A 27470-nucleotide genomic window follows, 5' to 3' on the forward strand; every position below is an offset into this window, starting at 1 on the left:
GTGCACATTGGTACCACATTCATGAATAATTCAAAGAGGGGGAATCAAAAATAGGTCACATCCTATAGTCCCATCCCAGGGGTATAATACTCTGGATTTGTAAATTAAAAATATTAACATCACAGAGTGAGTTACATACCAGGGCCAGTAATTAATTATATTCTGCATTTGATCAAACAAATGGGGTATTACATGCAGAATTGGTGATTTTTCAGCGTATCACTGAACACCTCCATACAAAACCAGGCAAGAATAGAATTTTAATCACTAAGAGGTATGCTCATGTTTTGCTATCCATCTGATATGAATCAAGGAGTAGCAATAAGGTTGTATCGTTAGACATCAATTCAACTCAGGATGCTGAAGATGCATATATTTATTTTACTATACTTAAGGTGAAAATATTAAACCAAGGGCTCAACTCCGAATACAGAAAAAAGAAACACAAATTATACAATTAACACCATAGTGATAACAGGGGATCCACGGTCAAATACAATAATCAAAAAAACATCATGCAATAGCACACCTGTGAAAATGAATCGGTTATAGGAGAATGAAACCCCATATGACAGGTCTTAGAGGAAATCATTGTGATGACTTTGAGGAAAGTAGCTGAAGATATGTTTTTACTCATGACCACAGCTTAAGCTGATGTTTAAGATGTGGCTAATAATTTGTTCTTGGTGTATTTTATTATTGAATTAATCACTGTATTCAAACCAGCGATGACTGTCAAGCAAGGATTTATGAAATGAATGTTGTCCATACTATAGAAATTCAATTGCCCCTGGATCCTGAGTATTAAAATATTGATTAACACCTTTCTGAATCAACTTTAGGGGGATTGAGAGAAGGAACAGGGATCTGATTGTAAGCCTTCTAGGTTTGTCAACACAGTGCAAGACTTGAGTGGATTTGCAGGATTAACAGAAATAAACTTTATGGGCACTCGAAAAAGGGCCACCAGCTAAGGTGCTGCCTGTAGTGAGCAAAAGGCCGTGATTCAAGTAAGATGTTTCAAGACCATGACAAGAATACATGAAACAATTAGCTATTAGGCTGGCCAAGAAGTTGTGTAGGACTTAGACAACTTTTGTGAACCAGCCAGTCTTTATTTGGCATGCATAAGAGTCATATAGTTCTGTTAATGGAGTTGTTGTTTTTTCATTGACACTTTTGTTTTATCTTGAAAAGTGTGCAGAAATAGATATCTTATGATTCTTTTTATTGCTTCAAATTGACCAGATAGATATGTTCTGCTACCAACAATCATAAAGTAAGGACTGTAAAAGTATAAAAACCGGTAATCTATTTTCCAGTTCTCAATGCATTGTCCGAAGGTATTTAACCTCTGTGAATATGTTTAAAGGAAACTGGTGGCCTGGAAAAACACAGAACCTCTCTGTGTAAATGGTAAAGTAGTCTGGGAGATGCTTATATTAATCACTGCTCTTATTAAACCAGTGATCCCTTCTATTACTGGGGTGAGGAGTTACAGATTCAATCTCTTTAGCGATGTCTACATATTAGAAGTATGTTCTGAATCTGTGTTAGCCACCAGCTGGCCGCTTGTTCATGACGTCGCTGACACAGTTGGAGAGTAACCATGCCCCTGTTCTGACTGGATGAGATCCACAGGCGCAGCTGGAAATCTCCAGCAGAAGAATGGACTTGGATTCCACATGCAGTATTAATCAAGCAGACAGAAGAGTGAACATAATGCTCAAGCCAAGCAAGGCTCGGCCAGGAACAGACACTGTAGCAGCCCACATCTATTAATCACTAGAACACTCCACCTGGATGACCATGTACACAAGTCTTACATGGGTTAATGCATTGGGTTCTTTCATTGTTTCTGGAGAGAAGTCGTGGGAGAGACTACATAGGGGTGGTCTGGAAAGCAACGTGTGTTCATGCATGTGTAGACACATCTGTGAATTGTTTTCTGCTTGGTTAAAAGTTCGAACTAGAGAAAAGCTGACTTGATTCATGGGGCCAGTTACACCACTAAAAATTTCATCTTGCCATTTAAGTCGTTTCTCCTTTGCCTCTGAAGGTTAAAAGGGACATTAAGTAACATGCTTCACAAGGCAATGTATAGAAAATGATGGCAATACATAGAGAAGCGTGTCAATTCATAGAGATGGGGCAATCCAAAGAAATGTAGGGATGTTTATTAAGATGTCTGGCAACTCCTATTGATGTTGTGCAACCTGTATTGGGGCAAACCATCGAAATGTAGGGAAATCCATACATATGAAAGGTAATTTAATAGAGATGTTGGGTAACCCAAGGCATCTAGAACAAACATAGAAGTAGGGCAATACATAGTCATGGTCGGAAATCCTGTGAAATGTAGTGTGATCCTTATAGATGAAGGGAAATCCTCAAAGAGTTCGTAAGCGAACCATTGTCTCCTCGTACCCCTTTCATGGCCAAACCACCAGACTTAGCGTTTTCAGTCTGCTGGTAACCTTCATTTGTAAACCAGACCCCGAAATTGGGGTCCATGTTTGAAAATGACATAATTAATGCTCCCAAGGTGTTGGGCTTTTTTTTTAGTCCCTGCATTTGGGGATACATCTAGGGTCATTTTATGTCCCGCACTGCCATGGTTCACAAGCTGGCTGCAGTCTGAAAATTCTCTATTGACATTTAAAGGGGCAACCCTAAGTTGGGTGATCCCTCCAAATTTATGATATTCACGTAATGGGTTTTTCATCATCGGGAATACCTCATCCCAGGACCTCTAAATGAAGTAAGAGAATGAAGAGACGGGGACCAAGACACGGTTTATGGGACAGACACAATTGTTTGTATTGCGTTGTTATCTGTACCACTTATTGGATGTACGGTTGTTTGCTGCCTGAATAAAATAATAAATAAATTGAATAATGTTCACTAGAGCACTAAGTCATTAGCTGAGCCACAGAGTGAAACTCTTTGCTCTGAGGTGGAAAATAAACACTTTTCAGCCTTTTGCAGAACAAGAGAATATAAAAAAATAAATCAAAACGAAGAAGAATAATGGTCCAGAGAATAGGAACCAAAATCTAGAAGTCTGCAATCTTCGGAAGTATTGGCAGTGTAGAATGCTTCTGTTCAGCAGCAGAATGAAGTCTTTGAGGATGTGTAACACATTTTTATTTTCCAAACATGCATTGTTTAAATGCACCTAGAGCTTCCGATCAGTAATGCGTTAAGGCAAAGGAAGTGGCTGAGCTTCACAAAACATAAATAATTTTTGCTAGTTATTAGAGAAAATGTGCAGAAGGTGCCATAGCATCTGTGATGTGAGGGTCCCGCTTCATTCAATGAGTCTGTTTTTTACTACCAGCCAGAATCTCGAGTTCCTATTTGTATTATGGACCATGGTATATTTGCTAAATTACTCTGGTATGCTGCTCGCCCAAAATCAATTACTAGGTCGTAGCATCTCAAGGAGCATTAAATACCTCCGCCATGCAGTGTACACATTTTTGCACAATCATCACGCCATTTAAGCAGCAAGACTAACTTTTTTTTTTATTTGATTCAAACTGTGTAAAGTTCATAATGTTAAATACAGACATATGGCATCCTCATACTATTCAGGCAAGGAAACGTTACATCAGGAGGACCACGTTATGTCGGGTTGACCTGATGCTGCCGCCAATACCTGTGCACCACTGGAGCTGGAGGAGGTCCAACTTTTGCACAATCATTAGTCCGCACCTCTAAATCGGGAGGTTAACCTCATGGTTGGTGGGCAGAAGTCCTGATGTTGTGCAGCAAAGCTCCTATTCACTGCCCCATCCTAAATGAGTCCCATAGCCGTATTTGATATTGCTAAGATGTCTCCCACATGTTCTACTGACCTGTCACTTATATTTCATTTTCAGTGCAGTGGAGGCTGTGGGCAGGGCCAGATGGTCAGACACGTCTTTTGTAAGACTGCAGATGGCAGAGTGGTTCCAGAGTCCCAGTGCCCAATTGAGATGAAGCCGCTGGCCATACACCCATGTGGTGACAAGAACTGCCCACCACAGTGGTTGACACAAGACTGGGAAAGGGTAAGATCTGCTACTACTATTTCCTGATGGGCATTTCTGTAGTATGGTTAGCTTTGTGGCTGGTCACAGACCCTCATGCTTTTTCTCAGACATCATTAATCAAATATAATTCAGTGGGGTGTCCCTCATTTAGAAGTAACTGGAACTGTGCGCCTTGATGCATCCCCCGGCTGTGTTGAGCTCTGTTATGTTGTTTTATGTTAGTGGAGAACTGGCCTGTAGGTAAACAGTTTAAATACTCGGGGTGGGGGACTTCGTGGTGTTTGATTTCGTAGAAACAAGTTAAATATCCAACAGATTCCGCAGAATTCGGCAATGGGGCAGAGGGGGCACTTGGCCCTATTTTATTAGCACAACCTTCATCCTTGCGTCCAAAAACGGATGCAAGGATGCATTTTGTGTTAAGAAAATAGCACAAACAAATGCTACTTGGCACCCTTACATACTCTGCTGTGATTAATAGCTTCAATCACTGCAGAGTATGCGAGGGAGCTGGGTGGTATGCAGTGGTTTCTAACTTTAGGAATTACTGCATATATTTTTTTTAATTCTGCCGGCGGAGTGGCAGAATTTTCATTGATCAGTAATTCTGTAGTACAAGAGTAATACAGAATTTCCAAAGTTCCTCCAATTCCGCCGGCAGATTTGAAAATTCCACCCAGGCTTAGTAAATACCCAGTAGGCTGTTGTGCCTGGCGCGGGTACATCCAGGCATATGCAAGAAACATCTAATATATGATTTGTTCTGCTACTGCTGAACTCTACTCTGAGAAGCCTGTTGCGAAGTCTTACACTTTGGCAGTGGACCAGTCTCCCTTTAAATCTGTGCCAGCCTTAGAAACGAAGATATGTGCCCACAGGATTGTAATCTAACTTGTTACCACAGCAATACCACATTTGTGGTTGATTGGATGCTCCAGCCTTCATACCACAGCTCGATCTAGTTTGAGCCTAGTTAGTAATGTGCTCCTTGCTCACTTGTTCTTCGCAGTGTTTGGTGCAGTGGGTATAGCCCTGTGGCTGAGAATAATAGGAACGCTCTGGTGTAATGAGACTCACATTACTGGGGTATCTCTTCTCCATAGTGTAATACCACGTGTGGCCGTGGAGTCAAGAAGAGGATCGTCCAGTGTGTGGAAATAGCAAATGGGAAACTGAAAAACCGGAACCCTTCGGACTGCGATATCAGCGCCAAAGATGCTGAGGAGAGCACGTGCTTCGAGCGGCCATGTTTTAAGTGGTACACAACGCCATGGTCAGAGGTAAAATGCGCACCTAGTCAAATACGGACTTTGGAGAAGTTTGCTGCTCAACATGTCCCTAGCAAAAATGCAACTTTTGGGGCTTACTGCTGTTTTCTAACCTCCATGTCATGCAACACAGGGCCCCTTCCATGCTCTCTTTTATTTTTGATTGTCAAAGTTCTCTGTATAGGAATTAAACTCCTAAATGTATGCATTGTGCCTTTGGGGCACCTTAACCCAGGTCATTCATAGAAATCCCCCAAAAACATGGTCTTTGTAGGGCAAGCCGTGCTGCAGCACACTTCGTGATTGGAATTAATCTCATATATGCACATGAATTTTAATTAGGTCTGTACTTCCTGTCATCCTGATGCTTAAACAAATCAAAATAAACCTACAAACATGAGTAAACAGAGGGGTGTTAGGTCGGCCCTCTTTATCCATTGCTCTGTTTGAACGTCATTCACATTTTCCATCTCTGCGTGTCTTCAGAGCCATTGCATTGGATAACAGCTACACCCTTCATTGACATCATCTGGAGATGGAAAAATTGTGTTAAGTGCTAAACAAATTACAAATCCTTACTATGATTTACATCCACTCTAACATGTCTGGAACAGCAAGACCCGAATACATTTAAAAATTCTGACAACATTGACAAACGTAGGACGAAGAGTTCTACTAATGGAGCATGGTTTAATAGTTCTTTTTTCATAAAGCAAGTATAAATTAGATTACAGTCACACTCAATGTACTAGCCTCGGAACGTTGGCCAGTAGTTCGCAAACAGAAATCAGCAGTGAGTGCTTTATTCAGGGGGCTTTCTTTTAAGTAAGAGATGAGTCTCGCATATCATTTTACCTGATTAAGTCCTTCCAATTTTGTTTTTCAATAATACTAATAAAGACTACCTAATTGATACTACATCAGCATCCAAAAGGTGCTTTTTCCTGAAGAGCACAGGTCTGGGTAGAGGTAGTTCTACCATGGCAAGTAGCCACTTTCATATTTATTTTGGGGCACAGACAGAAAAAGGTGTTTGCTTCCTTTACTATTTCAGTGTCCCTTGCTGGGTAGCAGACGTCAAGTTAAAGTGGACTACTATACATAGGCCCAGGTTTATGGGGAATTGGCCTAGGGTAGCGCCTCAAGTCTTCTTGCTTCGCTGCACCATGCCAATGTGAAAGGGAACAAATGCACCATACGTATGAAATACAGTGCATTCCTGACATTTCCTACTGCGCTGGAACTGTTTTGGCAACCTAGGGCCAACTCATGCCCCTTGCACTATGGTGAAAGGGTGCCTGCGTTGCATGCAAGATTGTTTTTGTGCAGGATGGGACACCTTCCTACACAAAAACAATCCTGAGAGGCGTTTTCTCCGTTCTATGTGTATTGCAGAATGCAGTACACATGGAAAGAGGCAAAAATTAGGAGACATAAAAATATTTCACCTTGTTACACCTCACTTTGGGAGGCGTAGGGTTTTGGAGCTTCCACAGGTTTACATGAATAAGTAAATCTGGAGCAGCTTAAAAAACCATGGGTGTTGCGTGGGAAAACCCCCTGCAATGCCCATGGAACGCTGTAGGAGCCTGGCCTGGCTTGTAGTGGGTACCAAGGGGTACTTACACTCTGTACCAGGTCCAGTTATCCCTTATTAGTGTAGAAGAGGTGTTTCTAGCAGCTTAGGCTGATAGAAGGTAGCTATAGCAGAGCAGCTTAGGCTGAACTAGGAGACATGAAAAGCTCCTACTATACCACTAGTGTCATATGCACAATATCATAAGAAAACACAATACACAGATATACTAAAAATAAAGGTACTTTATTTTTATGACAATATGCCAAAAGTATCTCAGTGAGTACCCTCAGTATGAGGATGCCAAATATACACAAGATATATGTACACAATACCAAAAATATGCAGTAATAGCAAAAGGAAGTAATGCAAGCAATGTAAAGTTACAGTAGATTGCAATAGGAGCACATAGGTATAGGGGCAAGACAAACCATATACTCCAAAAGTGGAATGCGAACCTCAAATGGACCCCAAACCTATGTGAGCTTGTAGAGGGTCGCTGGGACTATAAGAAAACAGTGAGGGTTAAAAAAATAGCCCACCCCAAGACCCTGTAATGTAGGTGTAAAGTGCACCTACAACCCCCAGAGAGCACAGAAGTCGTGATAGGGGGATTCTGCAAGGAAAACCATCACCAGCAAAGCACAACAGTGGATTTCCGGACCTGAGTACCTGTGAAACAAGGGGACCAAGTCCAAGAGTCGCGACAGTGTCGAGAGTGGGCAGATGCCCAGGAAATGCCAGCTGAGGGTGCAAAGGAGCTGCCACCGGATGGAAGAAGCTTGGTGTTTTGCAAGAACGAAGAGGACTAGGAACTTTCCCTTTGGAGGATGGATGTCCCACATCGTGAAAAAGCTTGCAGAGGTGTTCCCATGCAGAAAGACCGCAAACAAGCCTTGCTAGCTGCAAGGGTCGCGGTTAGGGTTTTTGGATGCTGCTGTGGCCCAGGAGGGACCAGGATGTTGCCACTTGGGTGAGGAGACAGAGGGGGCGCCCAGCAAGTCAGGGAGCCCTCACAGAAGCATGCAGCACCCGCAGAAGTACCGGAACAGGCACTTAGAAGAGGAGTGAACTGGAGTCCACCCGAAGTCAGAAAAGGGAGTCCCAAGACGCCGGAGGACAACTCAGAAGGTTGTGCACTGCAGGTTAGATTGTCAGGGACCCAGGCTTGGCTGTGCACAAAGGAAATCCTGGAAGAGTGCACAGGAGCCGGAGCAGCTGCAATTCACGCGGTACTCAGCAATGCAGTCTAGCTTGGGGAGGCAAGGACTTACCTCCACCAAACTTGGACTGAAGAGTCACTGGACTGTGGGAGTCACTTGGACAGAGTTGCTGAGTTCCAGGGATCACGCTCGTCATGCTGAGAGGGGACCCAGAGGACCGGTGATGTAGTCTTTTGTTGACTGCGGTTGCAGGGGGAAGATTCTGTCGACCCACAGGAGATTTCTTCAGAGCTCCTGGTGCAAGAAGGAGGCAGGCTACCCCCAGAGCATACACCACCAGGAAACAGGTGAGAAAGCCAGCAGGATGAAGCAATACAAGGTTGCAGTAGTCGTCTTTGCTACTTTGTTGCGGTTTTGCAGGCGTCCTGAGCAGCCAGCGGATGATCCTTTGGCAGAAGGTGAAGAGGGAGATGCAGAGGAGGAACTCTGATGAGCTCTTGCATTCGGTATCTGAAGAATTCCCTAAAGCAGAGACCCTAAATAGCCAGAAAAGGAGGTTTGGCTACCTAGGAAGGAGGATAGGCTAGTAAGAAAGGTAAGAGCCTATCAGAAGGAGTCTCTGACGTCACCTGCTGGCCCTGGCCACCCAGAGCAGTCCAGTGTGCCAGCACACCTCTGAATCCAAGATGGCAGAGGTCTGGGGCACGCTGGAGGAGCTCTGGGCACCTCCCCTGGGAGGTGCAGGTCAGGTGAGTGGTCACTCCCCTTTCCTTTGTCCAGTTTCGTGCCAGAGCAGGGCTGGGGGATCCCTGAACCGGTGTAGACTGGCTTATGCAGAGATGGGCACCATCTGTGCCCATCAAAGCATTTCCAGAGGCTGGGGGAGGCTACTCCTCCCCAGCCCTGACACCTATTTCCAAAGGGTGTAACACCCTCTCTCAGAGGAAGTCCTTTGTTCTGCCTTCCTGGGCCAGGCCTGCCTGGACCCCAGGAGGGCAGAAACCTGTCTGAGGGGTTGGCAGCAGCAGCAGTGAAAACCCCGGAAAGGCAGTTTGGCAGTACCCGGGTTCTGTGCTAGAGTCCCGGGGGATCATGGAATTGTCTCCCCAATGCCAGAATGGCATTGGGGTGACAATTCCATGATCTTAGACATGTTACATGGCCATGTTCGGAGTTACCATTGTGATGCTATACATAGGTAGTGACCTATGTATAGTGCACGCGTGAAATGGTGTCCCCGCACTCACAAAGTCCGGGGAATTTGCCCTGAACGATGTGGGGGCACCTTGGCTAGTGCCAGGGTGCCCACACACTATGTAACTTTGCACCCAACCTTCACCAGGTGAAGGTTAGACATATAGGTGACTTATAAATTACTTATGTGCAGTGTAAAATGGCTGTGAAATAATGTGGGCGTTATTTCACTCAGGCTGCAGTGGCAGGCCTGTGTAAGAATTGTCAGAGCTCCCTATGGGTGGCAAAAGAAATGCTGAAGCCCATAGGGATCTCCTGGAACCCCAATACCCTGGGTACCTCAGTACCATATACTAGGGAATTATAAGGGTGTTCCAGTATGCCAATGTGAATTGGTAAAATTGGTCACTAGCCTGTTAGTGACAATTTGTAAAGCAGAGAGAGCATAACCACTGAGGTTCTGGTTAGCAGAGCCTCAGTGAGACAGTTAGGCATCACACAGGGAACACATACATATAGGACACAAACTTATGAGCACTGGGGTCCTGGCTAGCAGGATCCCTGTGACACATAACAACCACACTTACAACATAGGGTTTCCACTATGAGCACTGGGCCCTGGCTATCAGGATCCCAGTGAGACAGCGAAAACACCCTGACATATACTCACAAACAGGCCAAAAGTGGGGGTAACAAGGCTAGAAAGAGGCTACTTTCTCACAAACGCCTTCCTGACTCAGAGTAAAGCAATGCAGTGACTTGCGCTGCTTTGCCTTACTCCATATCTATGAGGCCATTCAAAGCCAAGCAGAGTGGCTTTGTGTGGTCTCATAGATATGGTTGGGAGGTTTGCGCCACTGGAGGATCACAGAAAGTGATGTTCGGTGGCGCAAGCCTGTCATAAATAAGCCAGCTAATATTGGGGAGTCCAAGTTGCACTCTTTTTGTACTAGCTGCACCACATGAATTACTTCCCGGGGGACTGCCCCAAGCTGTAGCTAAGTATAGACTTAGGGGTTGTGTTTAAGAAATTACCTGAAATATGTTTTGATAGAGTAGTGGCTTCTCAGTACACGTTGCTGACTTATAGGACCCTGGTCTTGGTAAAACGATCACACCGTCTGAAAAGAGGTTTGATTTGGTTTTACACCAAGAGCATCCTTAGAGAGCAGATTTGAGTCTAATGGCAAATGAAGATCAAGCCCTCCTTGTTTGATGAGTTATTGGTGAACTCGACTCTACCAGAAGGGCTTTGAAGCACTGGTTGGGAAACATGTAACACAGTGAAAGCTCCCAGCTTTACATGACAGATTCGTTTTACACTGTGAGATGTAATTCCCTAGAGCAGTGGTTCCCAACCTGTGGTCCGGGGACCACTAGGGGTCCACAAAGCCTTCTCAGGGGGTCCACGAGAGCCTAGAAAATTAAAAAATATTAACAAATATTGACAAATTAGGTCCCCAGCTTCCAGTAATGAGTCAGGCGGGGGTCCCCGGATTCCCATGATGATTCAGTGGGGGTCCCTGGGTTCCATTAATGTTAAAGTGGGGGTCCACAGAAATCAAAAGGTTGGGAACCACTGCCCTAGAGTGCTTCCTTGAAAGAACAGTGAAAAACAATGTAACTAAAATCAAGAACACTTTAACAGTACGTGATCTGGACAAAATGATTGCAAGTACAACATCCAAGCTTTCTATTTTTTACATTAGGTTATGTTTTCTCTGACCTAATAAAACATTTTATGGGAATCATGTGTGCAATGTTCTAATGGAATCAGTTATCCTTGCTCTTAAATGCAGATAAGTGAGATGACTCGAATTGGGGTGACAATATCGCCCAGGGCTTTGTTTGTATTAGGTCTTTAGAGAGAGTCCTTTTTCTCCAATAGGCCTACTTTATGGGAGATTAAAAAATGTGTGTGGCACTGTTGTTGACTCAAAGCCACAGATTGCAGATTTCACTAGCACAGTTGGTGGTAGAGAAGGATCTGGGGCAAGGGTTGTTGTGCACTGCAGCGCTGACCCACAGGATTATAAATTTCTTCTCCATCTGCCCTGTTGAAAGCTGGGATTTACCTAAACAATGTATGAAGGGTATTGCCATCTGATGACTTAAGGCCTGATTCAGGGTTGCCCAGGTGGCCCACCATCCATCAGGATGGTGAAAAACATTACATCTGCCAACCTGACGGACTACCGCTTGTCATATTGTGAGATCACTGCAGGCCTGGGGGTGATCTCTGTGCCTTCCCAAGAGCCGCCTCCATGTAGCTCCTTTGAAGACACAGAAAGTTTGATGACTGCTTGTCATGTTTCATATGGCCACTTAACAAACTTTTTTACTTTTTCAAAAACAAACTCCTAAAGCAGGAGTAGGAATTTGTTTTTGCCAAAATAAAATATTAATGACCCTGACACACCGAGACTCATCAGTATATTTTTGTCTGCACAGAACGTCCAGGATTTCCCTGGCAGCAGAGAGAAAAATCCATCAGACAGTCCACTCTAAATAGGACGGACTGTCTGATGATTCTACACCGACAAGCCATCGGTGCAAGGTTTCTGATGGCAGAGCCAGAGAATGTACTGCTGTCAGAAAACTGACAGTCCTCATGATTCAAAATAGAACAGGCAGACTGATGGTTTGATAAACAGGTCACTCCTCCAAATTTGTGTCAGAGTACCTTGTCTGCCAAACTCATAAACAGGCCCCAAGTCAGCAAATTGGTACCGTTAGTCATTTGGTGGGTTAACGCAAGTGATGGCTGTCAGCAAATAGATTATTAATTACCAGCTCTGAGATCCTGTGCTTGAAGATCAAACATTATAATGCAACAAAGTCAGAAGAACTGCCCAATCCGTAGAAAATGTTGCTGACATTTCCTTTCCAGTGTTATAACTCTGGTACCAGACACAATTCTTAAGCTGACCCTTCTAGTGTTCATGGTTTACTTTGCATGAAAAACCACTCGTGGAAGATCTACTATCGCAGAGTGCCCATTTATATGGCTAAGCCACGGAGTATGTATGCTAATTTGGTACTTCTTAATTTTCAATATTGCTCTCATTGTTCTTGTTTCACAGGGTTCACAGGGTTCTTTTAGTACTCAAAGGATCAGGGTTAGCCTCCAGAACACCTGAAGATTCTTTTTGTTGCCCCTGACAACTATACTTCATCTGGCATTTAACACGACAGCAGTGCATCTCATATTTGCTATTCAGTGCAAAATGTATTACAATAAAAGTTTACATTTAGAGCAGATTCACAGAAGAATGCATGACCACAGAAAGCACTACTTAACACAGGAAACAGTACTCCAGGAGTACTGTTTTACGTGTGTTACATGCCTTTGTGAATCATCCCTATTGGTAAAAGTGCAAAAAGGACAGTTTTCCTTGCACTTTTACCAAAGTAAATTGGTGTGAATATATACTTATGTATCTTTCCTGAATACTCTCACGTTATTCTCCTTTGAGCTGTATTGATGCAAATTCACAAAGGTATGCAAAAGTGTGTAAACAGTTCCACGAGAGTCTTACTTTATGCACACCTTTGTGACTAGGCCCAGTGTCTTCTTTTTGGACATAGTTTAGTGTGTGTTTTGGTTGTTATCGCTGTGCTCTTTGTGGATATTTCCATGGCAGGGGAGTGATCGTCAGTTACACGAGAACTGAAAGAAAGACAAACAAAACATGAGAATTCGAAATTTTTGTTTGCGAAACCAAAAAATACTTTACATTAAATAAATAAAGCACAATAGTGGGAATCTGAACATCGATTGTGTGTGTTTTTAAAAATATTAAATGAAAAAAACTTTTCTTAATCAAGTCAATTGTCGTATTCGATAAAAGAATAATATTGCATAATGCTGATGTTTAGTTTATTATGCAATTTTGATGTAAAAAGCCAATGAAGGCACTTTATATGAGTTCCTAAAAAATGCACTTTTTCATGAGTAAAATCTCAATTTAATTTATACTTTTCAAGACGTGGAAGACCAGTTGTCCAAACACAATGCACCAGCTTGGTGGACGTGATGACTGCACACTAAAAGTTGTGTATGAATTGGGTGTAGAATTCAATAGGTGTTCAATACAGATGTTATGCAAGTTATGTAACCTAAATTCATCATAGCAGTTAGCATACTCATCTTGTAATTGACTTTGTTGTTTAGAAGATGTTACTGAAGTTGTAGGTTGAAGGTTTAGAATTGAAGTACTTTTCCATATTCTTTCTGCTTAGTTCCAAAAAGCTCTGTGGAGTGGAGTTTTTTCCTCGCTCTCGCCTTGCCAAAGTTAAGTTTGTGAGTGCAAGCGAGGAAACTCTTACTCCGAACCACCACCTGGTGAGATGTCTCAACGTGGGTGGTCGCAGATGATCACTACCACTTGCATCGAGAAACCTTCCGCTCGCATTGAGGAAGTTGCAGCTCAAGTAGAAAATGTACTTGAGCAGCAGAAAAGAAGCAGCGCTGTCTTGCACTGCATTTGGTGCCATTCGCGGCATGATCGAACACATACCACTGCTTTGGGGAACTCCGTGCAGCGCAGCAGAGTTTTTGGTCACATCACAGAGTTCTGCATAGCGGAACTCCGCAAACTCCACCCAGGCCTACCTATAACTACTTATGACTAGTGAAGTTATGAGTGTGGAGTCTCTGCACTTGGGTGGAATCTCCGCACTGCAGTACTCAGTGCAGAGATTACACCTGGAGCGCGGAGACTCCTCCTCGAGTGCCAAGACTCAGCACTTGTAACGTTCTGAGTCGTAAGTGCCTTTGTGAATCAGACCCATAACTCATAATTTCTAGTCTAGTGCACCATAACTGTACCCTTACATCTGCGCCTAAATCTACCACCTATGTGTTTTCTTCAACAATCATCACTATTATCTCAACAGATAAGTGCATGTTTGTTGGTTTGCTTAAACAAGATAGATATAAAATCGCAATACATGACTAGTGCTAGATAGAAGATTAGCGAATACATATATATTTAACATATAGTCAATATTTCACGTTTATTATTTGAAACACAATAGACTTTGGAAAAACAGACATGGGGACACTTTCCTGCACCAGGTTGGAAGGGTTTTCCACACACGTTTGTGACAATATATGATCAATTGTTCTCACTGTAAAGAGATGCTTGTTGTGAGAGCAGGCCATCATTTTAGCATTTGATCAGATGCTGCTCGTTCAGGAGCAGAAGGTACAGTTTTCAGGAAGAAGTTTGATGATACTCATGTTTGTAAGTGTTAATGCACCCTCCCACCAGTCTGAAGAAATTTTAAGGCTCTCTTTTCCTGTAACATCCTGTTTTCTTTCATTGAAATTGTCATGTCATGCAGTGATAGTGGCTCTGTTTCAATAGCAATGAACCCCAAAAAGTCTGAAGCTTCCAGCTCGTGCACTGAGATGCTGCAGTTTAGGGAGAGCACAGGAAAACAGGATTCAAAACTGAAGTGGACCGAATGCTCACTGAGCATTTCTTGGAATCTAATACAGTCATTTACCGACTCCCTCTCTGGGTAAGGTGATGGATTAATCTGAGCTGACCCGACTTTCTTTATGGGATCACCAGGGGAGACACTATGAATTCTTCAAATAACATGTGCTCCACTTGTCCCATTATTCTGCCCAGCTTCAACCTCCTCTCTGTCTTCTCTTTTAATAGCTGGTTGGTGTAATGCTAATTTCAGATTCTAGCAAATTATAAAAAGGAGTGCGCTTTATATGTAATGGGAAAACATTTGTGTATCCCCAATAAAAGTTTGTGGATCACCCTGCTGGTGATAGCTATGAAATTGCAGTCTCAGTTTCGATAATGATATTGGGCAGTTTCTTACCTGTGGTTCCACCCTCTCCTTGCTGCCTGTCATTCTGCTGTGTTAATTTATCTTTTGCTTTAGATCTCTATTGGGGAGATGGATATAGGCAAATGTGGCCTATTTATTGTGCTGTTCTTTCTTCTTTGTGTTCTCTCTCGGTTTCTTGAATTCCGTGAAGGTGTGTGCTCTACCGCAGTTCCACACGTGCCTAAGCTTGCAGGCCGGCATCCATGAACGCTCGCTCTTTTTATACCCTCAACAGATGGTGCTTGAGCCTCTGCTCCCTTTGCTACCAAAAAAAGGGCTAGTATTTTGACAGGGATATATACTTCTCTGGATTTTCTTTGGCTGAACTCTCCCAAGAGGTCTCTGAATATTCAAAGGGGAATATTTACAATAAAGTGGTGCGTCATAGATGATGCGTCACTTTTCTTGCGGCCCCTCAACAACACCATGTATGCGCCATATTTAATATGTAATAAGGCGCACCACGGAGCACGTTTGTCCAATAGCATCAAAAATGTTGGAGCTATTGTGGCGCTTTGGTGGATTAACGCCTAAATTTATGACGCTAAACCACCAAAGTCAAGGGAGGCCCATTGAATACAATGGGAGTGTCACTTCAACATCTGTAAAAGACAGGCATTAAATATTATGCTAAAAATGGCACAGTCAAATCTTGTAAGTTTCCCTGCTCTATTTTTCTGGGTCTCCTAATGGGGAAACACCCCCCTTGCATACATTATGCCTGGCGCAGGCATAATGTGGCACAAGGGGTTAAAAAGATACTTTGTAAATGTGGTGCGATGAAAATGCCTCCTTATCGCCACATTAGCATAAAAAATGATGCTAGTGTGCTGCAAGGAGGAGCAAGGGGCTTGTAATTATGCCCCTTTGTGCCTTCTTCCCTTCTTGGAGGTGTTTTATATGCCTTGCTGCACCCACCCCTCATAGGGTAGTTTAAAAATTGTTAGGCCACCACAGTGGTTCACCTTTTGCATCTTTCCAGCCCCCATGCTCCTTCCCTGCTTTCCTTTGTAGACCTTTACTTCTGTCCAGTCCCCTGATCCCAATGTGGGGTAAGGAGACTGTTCCTTTACCCAGTTGCCAGCCTCGTTAATGCTTCTGTCCCCTTAAACTAGCTTCATGCCTGTCCTTTGCTACAATGGCTAAACATAGCACTTTACAAAGCTCCTAAATAAACCATTCAGTGGGTCATTCTAGAAAGATGCTGCTTCACTGTTAGATGACGTATATATCTGACTGCCTTCGCCAAGGCAGCTGCTCTGCTAATTCGTAGACACTGCTGGGAGAACATCCTGCCAAGAGGTAATCACATCTCGGTTTGTTTTGGGGATTGAAATGAAAGTGTTTAGGCTCTCAGCGCGCGCAGAGCTGGACCACAGAAAGTCTTTTACTGAGACAGACACAACAATGGAGAGTTGGTGGTCAAAGCGTCTGGCTGGCAGAGTGCTGTAGACAGCCATTCTTACCAGTATGAATGTCCTATTGATTTTCTCCTATGGGGAGTCTTTAAGGGGCACCAGGCCAGTAAGGTTTTTTTTTACCTTGTTGGCAAGGGTCTGTCAGCAAGAATGTCCCAGGACGTCTTGGGTAATTCCTGTGGTCTCTGAGCGGGGTCCATGAAGATTGTTTGCAGTCCTGGGGTTTCTCCACAAAATCCCTGCTTGACTTATGCATGAGTGCGTCAGTGTGCGTGATGTACCGTGCAGCTGTGCCTGAAGATCGTCCTGATTGGTTGAAGATTTGTGTTATCCTCCCTGTTTTGTAAAGGCGTGAAGCGATCTATTCGCTTAATTGATTGAACAAAATGGTTGTCATTCTCCAGTCTCCAATATGTTTATTTGAACTAATAATGAATGAAGAATTATGCAGCCTAAACTTCTTGTAGAGAAGTGTATGACAAGGTTGAAGCCTGGGGGATTGTAACCTGAGAAACAAATGAGTGAATTCTAAAGAGAATATGAGCAGATATAGTGGAATAGCATTTTTAAACTGCAAGATGGTCTGTGACAGAGCATAGAGTCACAATTTGTGAACGCATGCATGCGTGCATATGTGCAAGTATGTTATTATTTTTTTTGCTTATGTGTGTGCCCTACTAGAACATGTTTTATTTTGTATGGGCATCCAGGGGCATCGCTTAGTTGGTGAGATTTGAGGGATGTTAACCTCAAATTTGCCAAATAAAAAAAAGCAGTAGGCCACAGGGTGAATGTGTGGGGTGACAAAGGTTCTGGATAGACTGTTCCGATGAGGCGCAGAGTCAGTTCCGAGATGCATTATGTGGACCTCTGGGGCTGGTTTAGAGATCGGTTGACAGGTACCCTATTTCAACAGAGACGGAGTCACCCTGCCCACCAACTCAAAGTCCGTCTATCTAATTTTGAGTAGGACAATCCGCAAATCAAATTATACACTGATGGAGCAAACTTTACCCTGCCAGTATAAAACTTCCTTTGACGACCCGATGGACTAGGTGCCCTCAGAAGTAAGCCTTCCGACTGTCCACCCTATTTAGAGTGAACTTTTATTTTTTTACTGTCCATCACCCACAGGTATATCTCGGAGGTCAAGGACAGTAAAAGAAAAAAAAAGTACCCCAACGCCAAGGAATGTAGGTTGGGGGGACATCAGTATTTTTATTTTTAAAAATCAAACTCCCGCTTTGGGAGTTTGTTTTTGAAAAATCAAAATAATTTGGAAAAGGTTGATGGCCAGCCATCCATTAAACATTTCCTACATTGACAGGAACCACCTTAATAGTGGTTCTTGCCAATATATAGAGATGTCCGCTAGGCTAGTGGGCATCTCTAAATATGGTAGATGGAGTAAAGGTGGTAAAGTCCTCCACCACCCTGTCTGCCTTTAATCCATCTGCTAAATCCTAAATCAGGCCCTCTGTTAAAAGTGGAACAGTGGGCAATAAACAATGGTTTGGAATGCTACCCCAAGGGATTGCCAGTGGTTAGACTATTTGCAAGCATTTGTTCCATCACAATCACAATTTGGGTGTAAGGCTGGAAACTTGAGACTTTCTGAGCTTTCCAAGCCTATTCCTGCCAATATTTGTGAATTCTAAAAAGTAGTAAGTTTCCATTCATTCAAGGAGTACTTCTATGAGTGCAGATTTGCTTCTATTTTGGTAAATCGTAACTAAGGGGCATATTTATACGGAAGTGGCTCAATGCAGCACAGCAAGCAAAGTTGCTGCACTGGATTGTGTCACCTGAACAGACCAGAATTGCACAATGATGTTAAGGAAATGGCATAGTCTTGATCTCGCTATGCTCTTGCACATTTTGGGCTGCCTAGCACCAGTGCAGGCACCCTTACACCATGGCGCTAGCGTGCTTGCATTATAGTCAGGATAGTTTTGGTGCCTGAAGCAGGTTTTGTTCAGTAAGAGATACATTTCTGCATGCAAACTATCCTTAGAGGAGTTTCCCTTTGTATGTCTGCTGCAGGAGGATCACACATGTAAAGAGGAAATATTGGAGAGAAATTAAGATATTTCTCCTTGTTACACCAGCCCCAGCAGGTGCATCATTGTTGCGCATACCCATGTCTGAAGCTCTTTGTAAATATGAATTAGGGTCAAAATCAATTGGCGGATGCCCAGAACGCCCATGGTCTACCAATAAAAAGCCTTTCTGATGTAAAGTAGCACAAGGGAGTGAAATGTGCTGTGTTGTTTTAATTATTCTTACAAAGCCATGCAAATCAGCATTTGTGTAGCTTTGTAAATACTAAACAAGACTTAACATCAGGGCTGTATCAAAAAAGTGAGAAAACCCAGATGCAAAATCTTCATAAACATGGGCCTATGTAATTATGGGTTTACATCAACATCCATGGGACGATGCACAGGAACACCAATGCATCAATCATGGAATGGCTACCTGAAGCAAAATAGCGCAAGGTGGCACAGTGAGCATGTGTTCGCTTTTCTTACGAAGCCCCACAAATCAACATTTGCACAGTTTTGTAAAGACGAAAAAGGATTTTGTGTCTGGGCTGTATCAAAATGTGACTCAACCTTGATACAAAATCCTTTTAAATCCAGGCCTAAATATATTTAAGTTTCTGATTAAAAACAATGAACAAGTTAAAACCTGTTAGTGAAATTAGGATGACTAGAACAATGGACACAGACATAGCAGACAAGACTAAGGGCCCCCAAACCCAACTACCAAGTTAAGAATGTATTTATTAGGAAAGTGTCAAACCCAGACACCTCCTCTGAAGCTACGCCCCTGTGGGCACTAAAGGAGGTTAATGCAAAGAGTTAAAGTAAGATGGGCTGTTAGCTTTTCATCCATGGCGTGGTCTCCCCTAACTTTTTGCCTCTGTTTCCCAGGTTGTTGATGTGTGCTGACTCTGTTTTTGCTGTTTTTGTTACTCTGGGCACTTTACCACTGCCATCCAGTGCCAAAGTACAAGTGCTCCTGTATAAAATGTGTATGTAATTGGCTTACCATGATTGGCATATTTGATTTACTGGTAAGTCCCTAGTATAGTGCACAAGAGGTGCCCAGGGCTTGTAAATCAAATGCTACTAGTGGATTTGCAGCACTGGTTGTGCCACCCACAATAGTAGCTCAGTAACCATGGCTCAGACCTGCCACTGAAGTGTCTGTGTGTGCAGTTTTAACTGCTAATTCGACTTGACAAGTGTACCCACTTGCCAGGCCTAAACCGTTCCTTTTCTTACATGTAAGACACTCCTAAGGTAGGCCCTAGGTCGCCCCATGGGCAGGGTGCAGTGTATGTTTAAGGTAGGACATATACTAATGTGTTTTATATGTCCTGACAGTGAAATACTGCCAAATTCGTTTTTCACTGTTTCAAGTCCTATCTCTCTCATAGGTTAACATGGGGGCTATCCAATGATTAAAGCGTAGAATCCCTTTGGGAGCAGATAGACATGTGGAGTTTGGGGTCTCTGAGCTCTCAGTTTAAAAATACATATTTTAGTAAAGTTGGTGTTAAGATTGTGTGTTTGAAAATGCCACTTTAAGAAGGTGGGCATTTTTTTGCTTAAACCATTCTGTGACTCTGCCTGTTTCTGGATTCCCTGTCTGGGTCAGTTTGACAGTTGGGCTGTTTGCAACTCTCTCTAGACAGTGACACAACGGTACCTGGATGTAGCCTGCATATCCTGATGAGCCTTCTGTGCTAGGAGGGAGGGGAGGAGTGGTCACTTAAACCAGAAAGGACTGTGCCTGCCCTCACACAATGCAGTCTACAATCCCCTGGTGTGTGTCTGGGGCCTGGCCTGGGCAAGGCAGGGTTTCACAAACAAGAGAGACTTTCCTTTGAAGTAATCCTACTTCAAATGCCAAAATGGGTATAAGAAGGGCACCCAAAACCACAGACTTTAGATCACTTCTGGACATCAAGAGGAACCTCTGCTTGGAAAGAGGCGAAGAGCTGAGGAGAAGTGCTGCCCTGCCTGAGACTGTGCTTTGTGGAGCTATCCTTCAGTTGCTGCTTCTGCCTGTGCAAGAGGACAAAGACTGGACTTTGTGTGTCTTCCTGCTTGTGAAGAATTTCCAGGGGCTTGTCCTGAGCTTGCCTCCTGTTGTTGAAGACTCAGGGACATCAAAGACTTCTCCTGCCAGCACCTGGACTCCCTGCTGAGACTCCTGCCCTGCCAAGTGTTGCCCTATCCAGTTCCTGGGGCCTTGGAAGGTGAAGCTGGAAGCCCAACCAAAGACCCCATTTCTAACATGGGCCGTAACTCTTGTGCTATTTTCTTTCTTTGTGTGTGATCACAACTCCTTCTGCCAACCCAAACTAAAGAGCTGGAAGACATGTTCCTGCCAGAGAGAAATGGCCTTGAACCTAGCAATTCGTTATCCCAATGAAATAGGACCATGTGTTTAGACCTGAGTGGAGTTTGCAGAGTTCTGCTATGTGGAACTCTGAAGTGCTGAAAAAACTCGGCTGCGCTACGTGAAGTTCTGCAAGCAGCGGTGTTTGGGTAAGTTGTGTTGTTCACTCTGATTTTCAGCACTAGTTTTTCCTGTGCTGTAAAATCAGTGCGAACAGCATCACACAAAGCGCTAGGGGGCACTAACTTCTTTTTGCCGCTCAAGTAGATTCCCTTCTTGAGCGGCAGCTTCCTCAACGCGAGCGGCAGCCTTCTCATGGCGAGCGGTCGTGGCCTACCTTGACCGCTAGCATTCAGACATCTTGCTCGCCAACTTAGCGATTTCTCTTGCTCTTGCTCGCCAACTTAACATTGGAGAGCACGAGCAAGAGAAAAAACTCTGCTCCGTGTCACTTCGCAGAGTTTTTCAGAATTCTGGGCTACGTGCGGTGTGGGGAAAACTCTGTGAACTCTGCTGGTGGAGTGAAATTGTTCACCCACCCCTAAATGTGTTTAGCCTGAACTCTACTGCTAGGGCAGATCGAAGAGACTGAGGCATACGACTCACCTCTTTTTGGCAAAAAGTTTGGAGCACGTTGTGTGTGGTGCCCTTTGGACATGCACTCTAGGGTGGCTAGCACATGAAGTAAAACAAGCCTCTCACCCTTCTACTTAAACAAGATAATTATTTTGTCTCTTCACCTGCCCTGTCATCAAAGTTCTCTCCTGCAGATGGTTATCATTCCCCATTCATTCGCTCTAGAAAAGGCAGGCATTCATGCAATCTTGTTGCTGGTGTGAATACTTTGTTCTATTCTGACAGTTGTCCAGAGCACATCTACATCAAAAAAGCCTAATTTTGATGTCAAAGTGAGGTAAAAAGCTTATCCTAGATTCAATGACAAGTTCTGAGATTAAAACAATCACAGTGCAAATTCATACAAGTATGAAAAGCTACACACGTGATGAGTGATATATATTTCTGAACATGTGTTGATCAAAATTGGACTCAGCCTGTCATAAAGAGGGAAATAGTTACCTTTTTTGGTGTTCAGCTGGTTTGCCTAGGCACATGTTTGTGTTGCTACTCAAGTATTTTCTTTTTCCCACTTTTCCAGTTGTGAGAAAGCTCCCTTTCTGTCTTATAAGTCTTGAAAAACTACTGGTCAAAGAACTAAACACATTGATGGGATTTATTCCCAAACGATCCACTGGCAGTCTGTGGTTATCCATGTGATCAACACACTAGGCTTGGTGCTGTTGTGCTTTATCGCACCATGAGTAGGAGAGCCACTAATTGGAAAGTTCAGTTTCACTAGGTGTTTTCAACATCTGAGTAGACTGTCCAACAGGAATTTCATTGAAGGACAAATTCCCTCAGCAATGAGTGGGGTTTTAGAGTATCTATCCTTCTAGCTGTGCATTTTTAAGACTAAATATTCACTGTATTGTCTCTTGGCACTATGTAAGAAAGAAGGGCTAGGCAACAGTGCAGCTAGTGAAGACACCATGCTGACCAGTCAGACTTAATCTATTTCAGAAGGGCAATATAGCTTGGTTTGTTGGGATCTGAAAGTCCTTCTGTCCCAGATTGCATGCATATCTTGAGGCAACTGGAAGAAGAACTAAGATTAAGCACTGGTAAATATTTTGGCAATCTGCTTGCTTGAACAGGAGGACTAGATGTCTTATTAATCTGCTGGAAAATGTGGAAATAATTGAAAAATGCTCATTCTAATTTGAAGCCAGTGGCTCTTTGTTCCAGAATATAGAGTGCTCTTTGGAATAACAGGTGACCACCCCTTGCTGGCACACCTTAATGATGGTAAGAAATTTGAGTATTAGTTGAGAGGGGTGAGAGGCCACCTCAAAACATAATCACAATCCTTGTCAAGGTGAACCATTAAAGTCATTAAATAAAACTGTTCTTACCCCTCTGATTGCTTGGCACAAAGCTGTCAGACTTAACTTAGAAGCAATGTGTAAAGTATTTATGTTGTACTCAAATAGTGATAAAGTGAAAACTCAAGAAAAAATCCAAACCAATTTAGAGAAGTAGAGAATATTTTAATAAATAAAATAACACCAAAACATCAAAATACAGCAAGTGGACCTGGAGATATGAATGTTTTAACATTTTAATTAAAAATAGTGCCACAATGCACAAATCACCAACCTGGTTACCTAGTTGCCCTAGAGCAGGCCAAAGTCAAAAGTTAAGACTAACTGCAATGGATTGCTGGTTGGATACAGGAACCAGGTTTGTTGTGATTGAAAGTTTTCCTTCAGACTTTTTATGAAGAAGTGGTCATTCGCAGGGTAAGCTACAAGCTGGATCCAAAATCAGGTTTGTCGACAGTGGGTTGCTCAAGAGCAGGGTCCTGGTGAAGTCGTTGATGAAGAGGGGAAAACTCTGAGAAGACAAAGGGGGTGATTCTGAGCTTGGCGGGCGGCTCCCGCCGCCCGCCAAGCGGTAACCGCCAGAAGACCGGACCGCGGTCAAAAGACCGCGGCGGTCATTCTGGGTTTCCCACTGGGCTGGCGGGCGACCGCCAAAAGGCCGCCCGCCAGCCCAGCGGGAAACACCCTTCCACGAGGAAGCCGGCTCCGAATGGAGCCGGCGGAGTGGAAGGGGTGCGACGGGTGCAGTAGCACCCGTCGCGAGTTTCAGTGTCTGCTAAGCAGACACTAAAATTCTAAGTGGGGCCCCCAGGGTAAGGGGAGGCGTTAAGTGACCTGTGGGCTCATTTCCATGGTGGGAGATCATGGAAGCAGTCCACAGGTGCCCTTCCCTGCACCCAGGGTCACCCCCTGCCACCCTCGCCCTCCTCTGGAGGACACCCATGGATGGGGGACCCATCCATGGTGAGTTCATATATATATTTTTTTTAAAGTTGCATAGGGGGGGCTAACTTGGGCCCCCTTACATGCCACTGTGCCCAGTGGCCATGCCCAGGGGACAGAAGTCCCCTGGGCATGGCCATTGAGCAGGGGAGCATGACTCCTGTCTTTGCTAAGACAGGAGTCATTTCCATGGGGGTTGTGCACCAAAAAATGGCGCAAGTGAGGTTAGAGCCAATATTTTTTACTTTAACCTGACTCGCACCATTCTTTGGAGCGCACAACCCGCAGTCTTCCCTTCGCCTCCGCTGCCCGGTTACCGTCATTTATTTAGACGCTAACCAGGCCGTAGCGTTGGCAAACGTCATTCCATAAATAAGGCGCCCGGCTGGGACGCTGGAATGGCGTTAGCCGGTGGTAAACTTTTTTTACGCAAATCTGCCCTAGCGCTGATTTGCGTAAAAAAGTATAAATATGGGCCTTTGAGTCACTTCTGGGGTCCTGAGTTCAAGTCAAGCAAGTCCAGTCTTCCTTCAGGTTCTTCAGACAGCAGAGGAGTCCTTCTTCTGATTCTTCTCAGGCCCAGGAGTATTCTGGAGTAGATGGTACTGGAGGTGGCACACTTATTCCCAGTTCCAGCCTGTGAGTGGGGGAAACCCTTACAACTCTCAAGCTCCGAAAGCAGATCCTTCCATCTTTTGTAGCAATTCCTGTGTGTTTTACTGTAATCAATCCCAAAATGCCATCGCTACCTAAATGGAACATGGCAAAGCCCTTCTTTCCTCGTCAGAAATCCTTGTGCCCACCCAGAGTCATGGTTATGATACAAAATGCAAATCTTTACTTGTAGTTGCTCCAAACCAGGTTTGGGGAAGGCCCCCTTTCCCACTAGAGTTTAGCCAAGCTGACTAACAAGACAAAAGGGAGGAAGGTTTAGGAGTGTGCTACATCTGCTAGTGACAGGCTCGGGCATCATTTGAGGCTCAGGAAGGGGATTGGCATAGCCCCCAGGCCATCCTATTTAGGAAGAAAAACACCTCTCCACACCAAAGCCCATTGTCCACTGGTTGGGAGAAATCCATTCAACAGGAGAGCCACCAGCAGTTGGTGAAACTGGACACTGACACAAAGGTCAAGTTTGGCTTAGGAAGGAAAACTATTTCCTAAAAGTGTAATTTTCAAAAAAGTAATGTAAAATCTAACTTAACCATTAAGTTGGATTTTAAATTACTACTAAAAATTTGCCCTTGAACCATTTTTCTAGCCACTCCCAAACTGAAGTTAAGCATTATGAGTTGTTATAATATGAAACAGGGTTTCCCAAGAGACAGTCAGCCTTGCTACAGTGAAAAATGACATTGGAGGGTTTTCAGTGTCAGGACATACAAAACATTAAAACTACATGCCCTACTTTAGGGGTGACTTATAAGCATTAAAAAGGAAGGTTTAGACTTGGCAAAAAGTTTGCTTTGCCACGTCAAAATGGCAGTTTAAGACTGGCCACCCATACTCAAGGGGCAGGCCTGGAGACATATCTACAGTGCTACTTTATTAGGTGTCACAATGAATGTTGCAGCCCACTAGTACTATTTAGGTTACAGATCCTGGGTACAGGTAGTAGCATATACCAGGGGCTTATAAGCAAATTAAATATGCCCATTGGGTATATGACAAGCTTACCATAGTTAAAAGGGGGAGCACAAATACTTTACCACCAATTAGTGGGAGTAAGTTGTGCAGGGACCGATAGCCAACAGAAACGGGTTCAGGAAAAGAAGGCAAAACTATTGTGGAATACCACAGAGAAGATGGTCATTGCCAACAGTGAGGAATCCTTCATTTGGATGCCTGTGACTCTCAATCTTTTGGGAAAAATTATTCATTAGCCAGTTCTCTATTTGCCCTTTTCAAACCCATCCCTGAATGAAACACCAACTACTTCTAGTCATTTGAATTATTCTTAAGCACTGAAGGCAAAATACAAACTAGTGCTATCTCTTGACCTGGTACCTAATGTTCAGCACATGCATGTGCCATTCAGATCTACCCTCTCTTTCATTCCTTATCTCCCTAAGTCTTCAGCATTTTGACCTTTAAACTAAAATTAATTAGATCATTGTTGCAACACTATCACAAAGCAAGCTTAGTATGCTCATTAGGTCGAGTCTGGAGACAGCGTACACGCACTGTCGTTTGCGATAATCTATTGTTCTAAAACAAAATCTAAAAAGTGGCTTTTAGCCCATTCATTAGTTACATTTGTTTGGCTTCTTCATCACTCTCATTTCCTTGTTCAACTATTCAGAGCATGTATGTGTCACTTCCTCTTTGTGTGTGTTTGTCACTTCAGTGGAGCATGGACTAAAAAACAATTATTGTCTTTATTGGGGTCCTTCCGTTGTTCACACTGGGATTGAGGTACATTTTATTGTTCTACTATTGTCATTGATGCTCCCCATCTTAGATGCTTCCTGTTGAAGGCTTTCTCTGTTGGTGCTTGTTTGTAGTGGTGTGGAACTGTGATGTATGCTTTGGAGCATGTTTCTTTGTATTAAGGTACAATGAGTGTTATTATTCAGATACTTGCATGTCTGTGGTAAAGAGTACATGTAACAATACCATGTGTCTAGGAATTCCTAAAACTAGGATTGTACTTCAGTGCAAGTCATGTCTATTTTACCTGATCTTCCTTGGTTTTAAATTCACTCCATGAGGTTCGACCTGCTGCCCTTTGTAACTCTAATCTTGCAACTAGTCCCGACCAAAAGTAAATCAGCAAGCATTGTTGAGGAATCTAAAACCCCTCATTTAACCTAAGCATTCCAAATAGGGGTGGGGAGTAGGGTTGTTTCCATAACCTCACATGGAGGACCTTCCTAGCATACACCATATTAAATCCATTTTCTAGACAGTAACAGTGTTGTGTGTAGACTACAGCAGATTTCAAGCATCTTAAATCTGTAAAGGCTTGTAAACTACAGTCTATTTGTAGTTGCCTACCTCTGCCTTTTTGTCCTTTTTTAAATCATTTTGTGCATTACTTTACCTTGTGTAATTTATGCTATTTAATTTAGTTCATGCAGTAGTTTATTTCAGTATTTGACAGCAACGTTTCATTAGAGTTCTAGTGTTTGCTTTATTTCTCCAGGCTCCTGGTTAGTTTCTCAGCATTGTTTCATTGCACTTTTATGATTGTGAGCTACTGTCTCCATCTATTTCTATGAGCTTTCACAAAAGATGAACCCATGCAACCAGATCTTCTGTAATTCTTTCACCTTTTTATGCTTGTGACATGCATTTTTCTTTTGCTACTGTCCATTCACTCATATCTGTTTCCTATTTAAATCTGGTTTGTGCAACACATATACCGGTCTGCCACAAAGTAGTGTATTTACCACAAAATGGATCTGATAAATAATACAATAATAGTTAACTCATTGAGGTAAGAAAACAGCAGGCACAAAACCAATACTTGCCTTTGCTTGCTGTTTTTCCCACTTTTTAGTTCTTGCCTAGGAAGTCCATGCGCTGTCTCTTCGAGACATGCTGTTTCTACTCTGCGAGCTGACATCCCACCCGTGTTGTTGATTCATTTTTTTGTGTGTCCTTTAAGAAAGCTTCCAAGTATGTGGCTAATCTTAGTTTGTTGTCCTTCCATTTGGTCTT

General features: G+C 43.3%; 1 protein-coding gene across 1 annotated transcript in view; it reads left to right on the forward strand.

The window, feature by feature from the left end:
• The window catches only part of ADAMTSL2 (ADAMTS like 2), a 181415-nt gene that overhangs the window by 141040 nt on the left and 12905 nt on the right, over positions 1–27470 (forward strand). The window contains exons 16-17 of the mRNA XM_069241556.1: positions 3885–4055; positions 5141–5317. Coding sequence (XP_069097657.1) covers positions 3885–4055; positions 5141–5317 — 348 coding nt within the window. The remainder of the gene's footprint in view (positions 1–3884; positions 4056–5140; positions 5318–27470) is intronic.

Source organism: Pleurodeles waltl, chromosome 6 (assembly GCF_031143425.1).
Source record: "Pleurodeles waltl isolate 20211129_DDA chromosome 6, aPleWal1.hap1.20221129, whole genome shotgun sequence".
NCBI classification, from domain to species: domain Eukaryota; kingdom Metazoa; phylum Chordata; class Amphibia; order Caudata; family Salamandridae; genus Pleurodeles; species Pleurodeles waltl.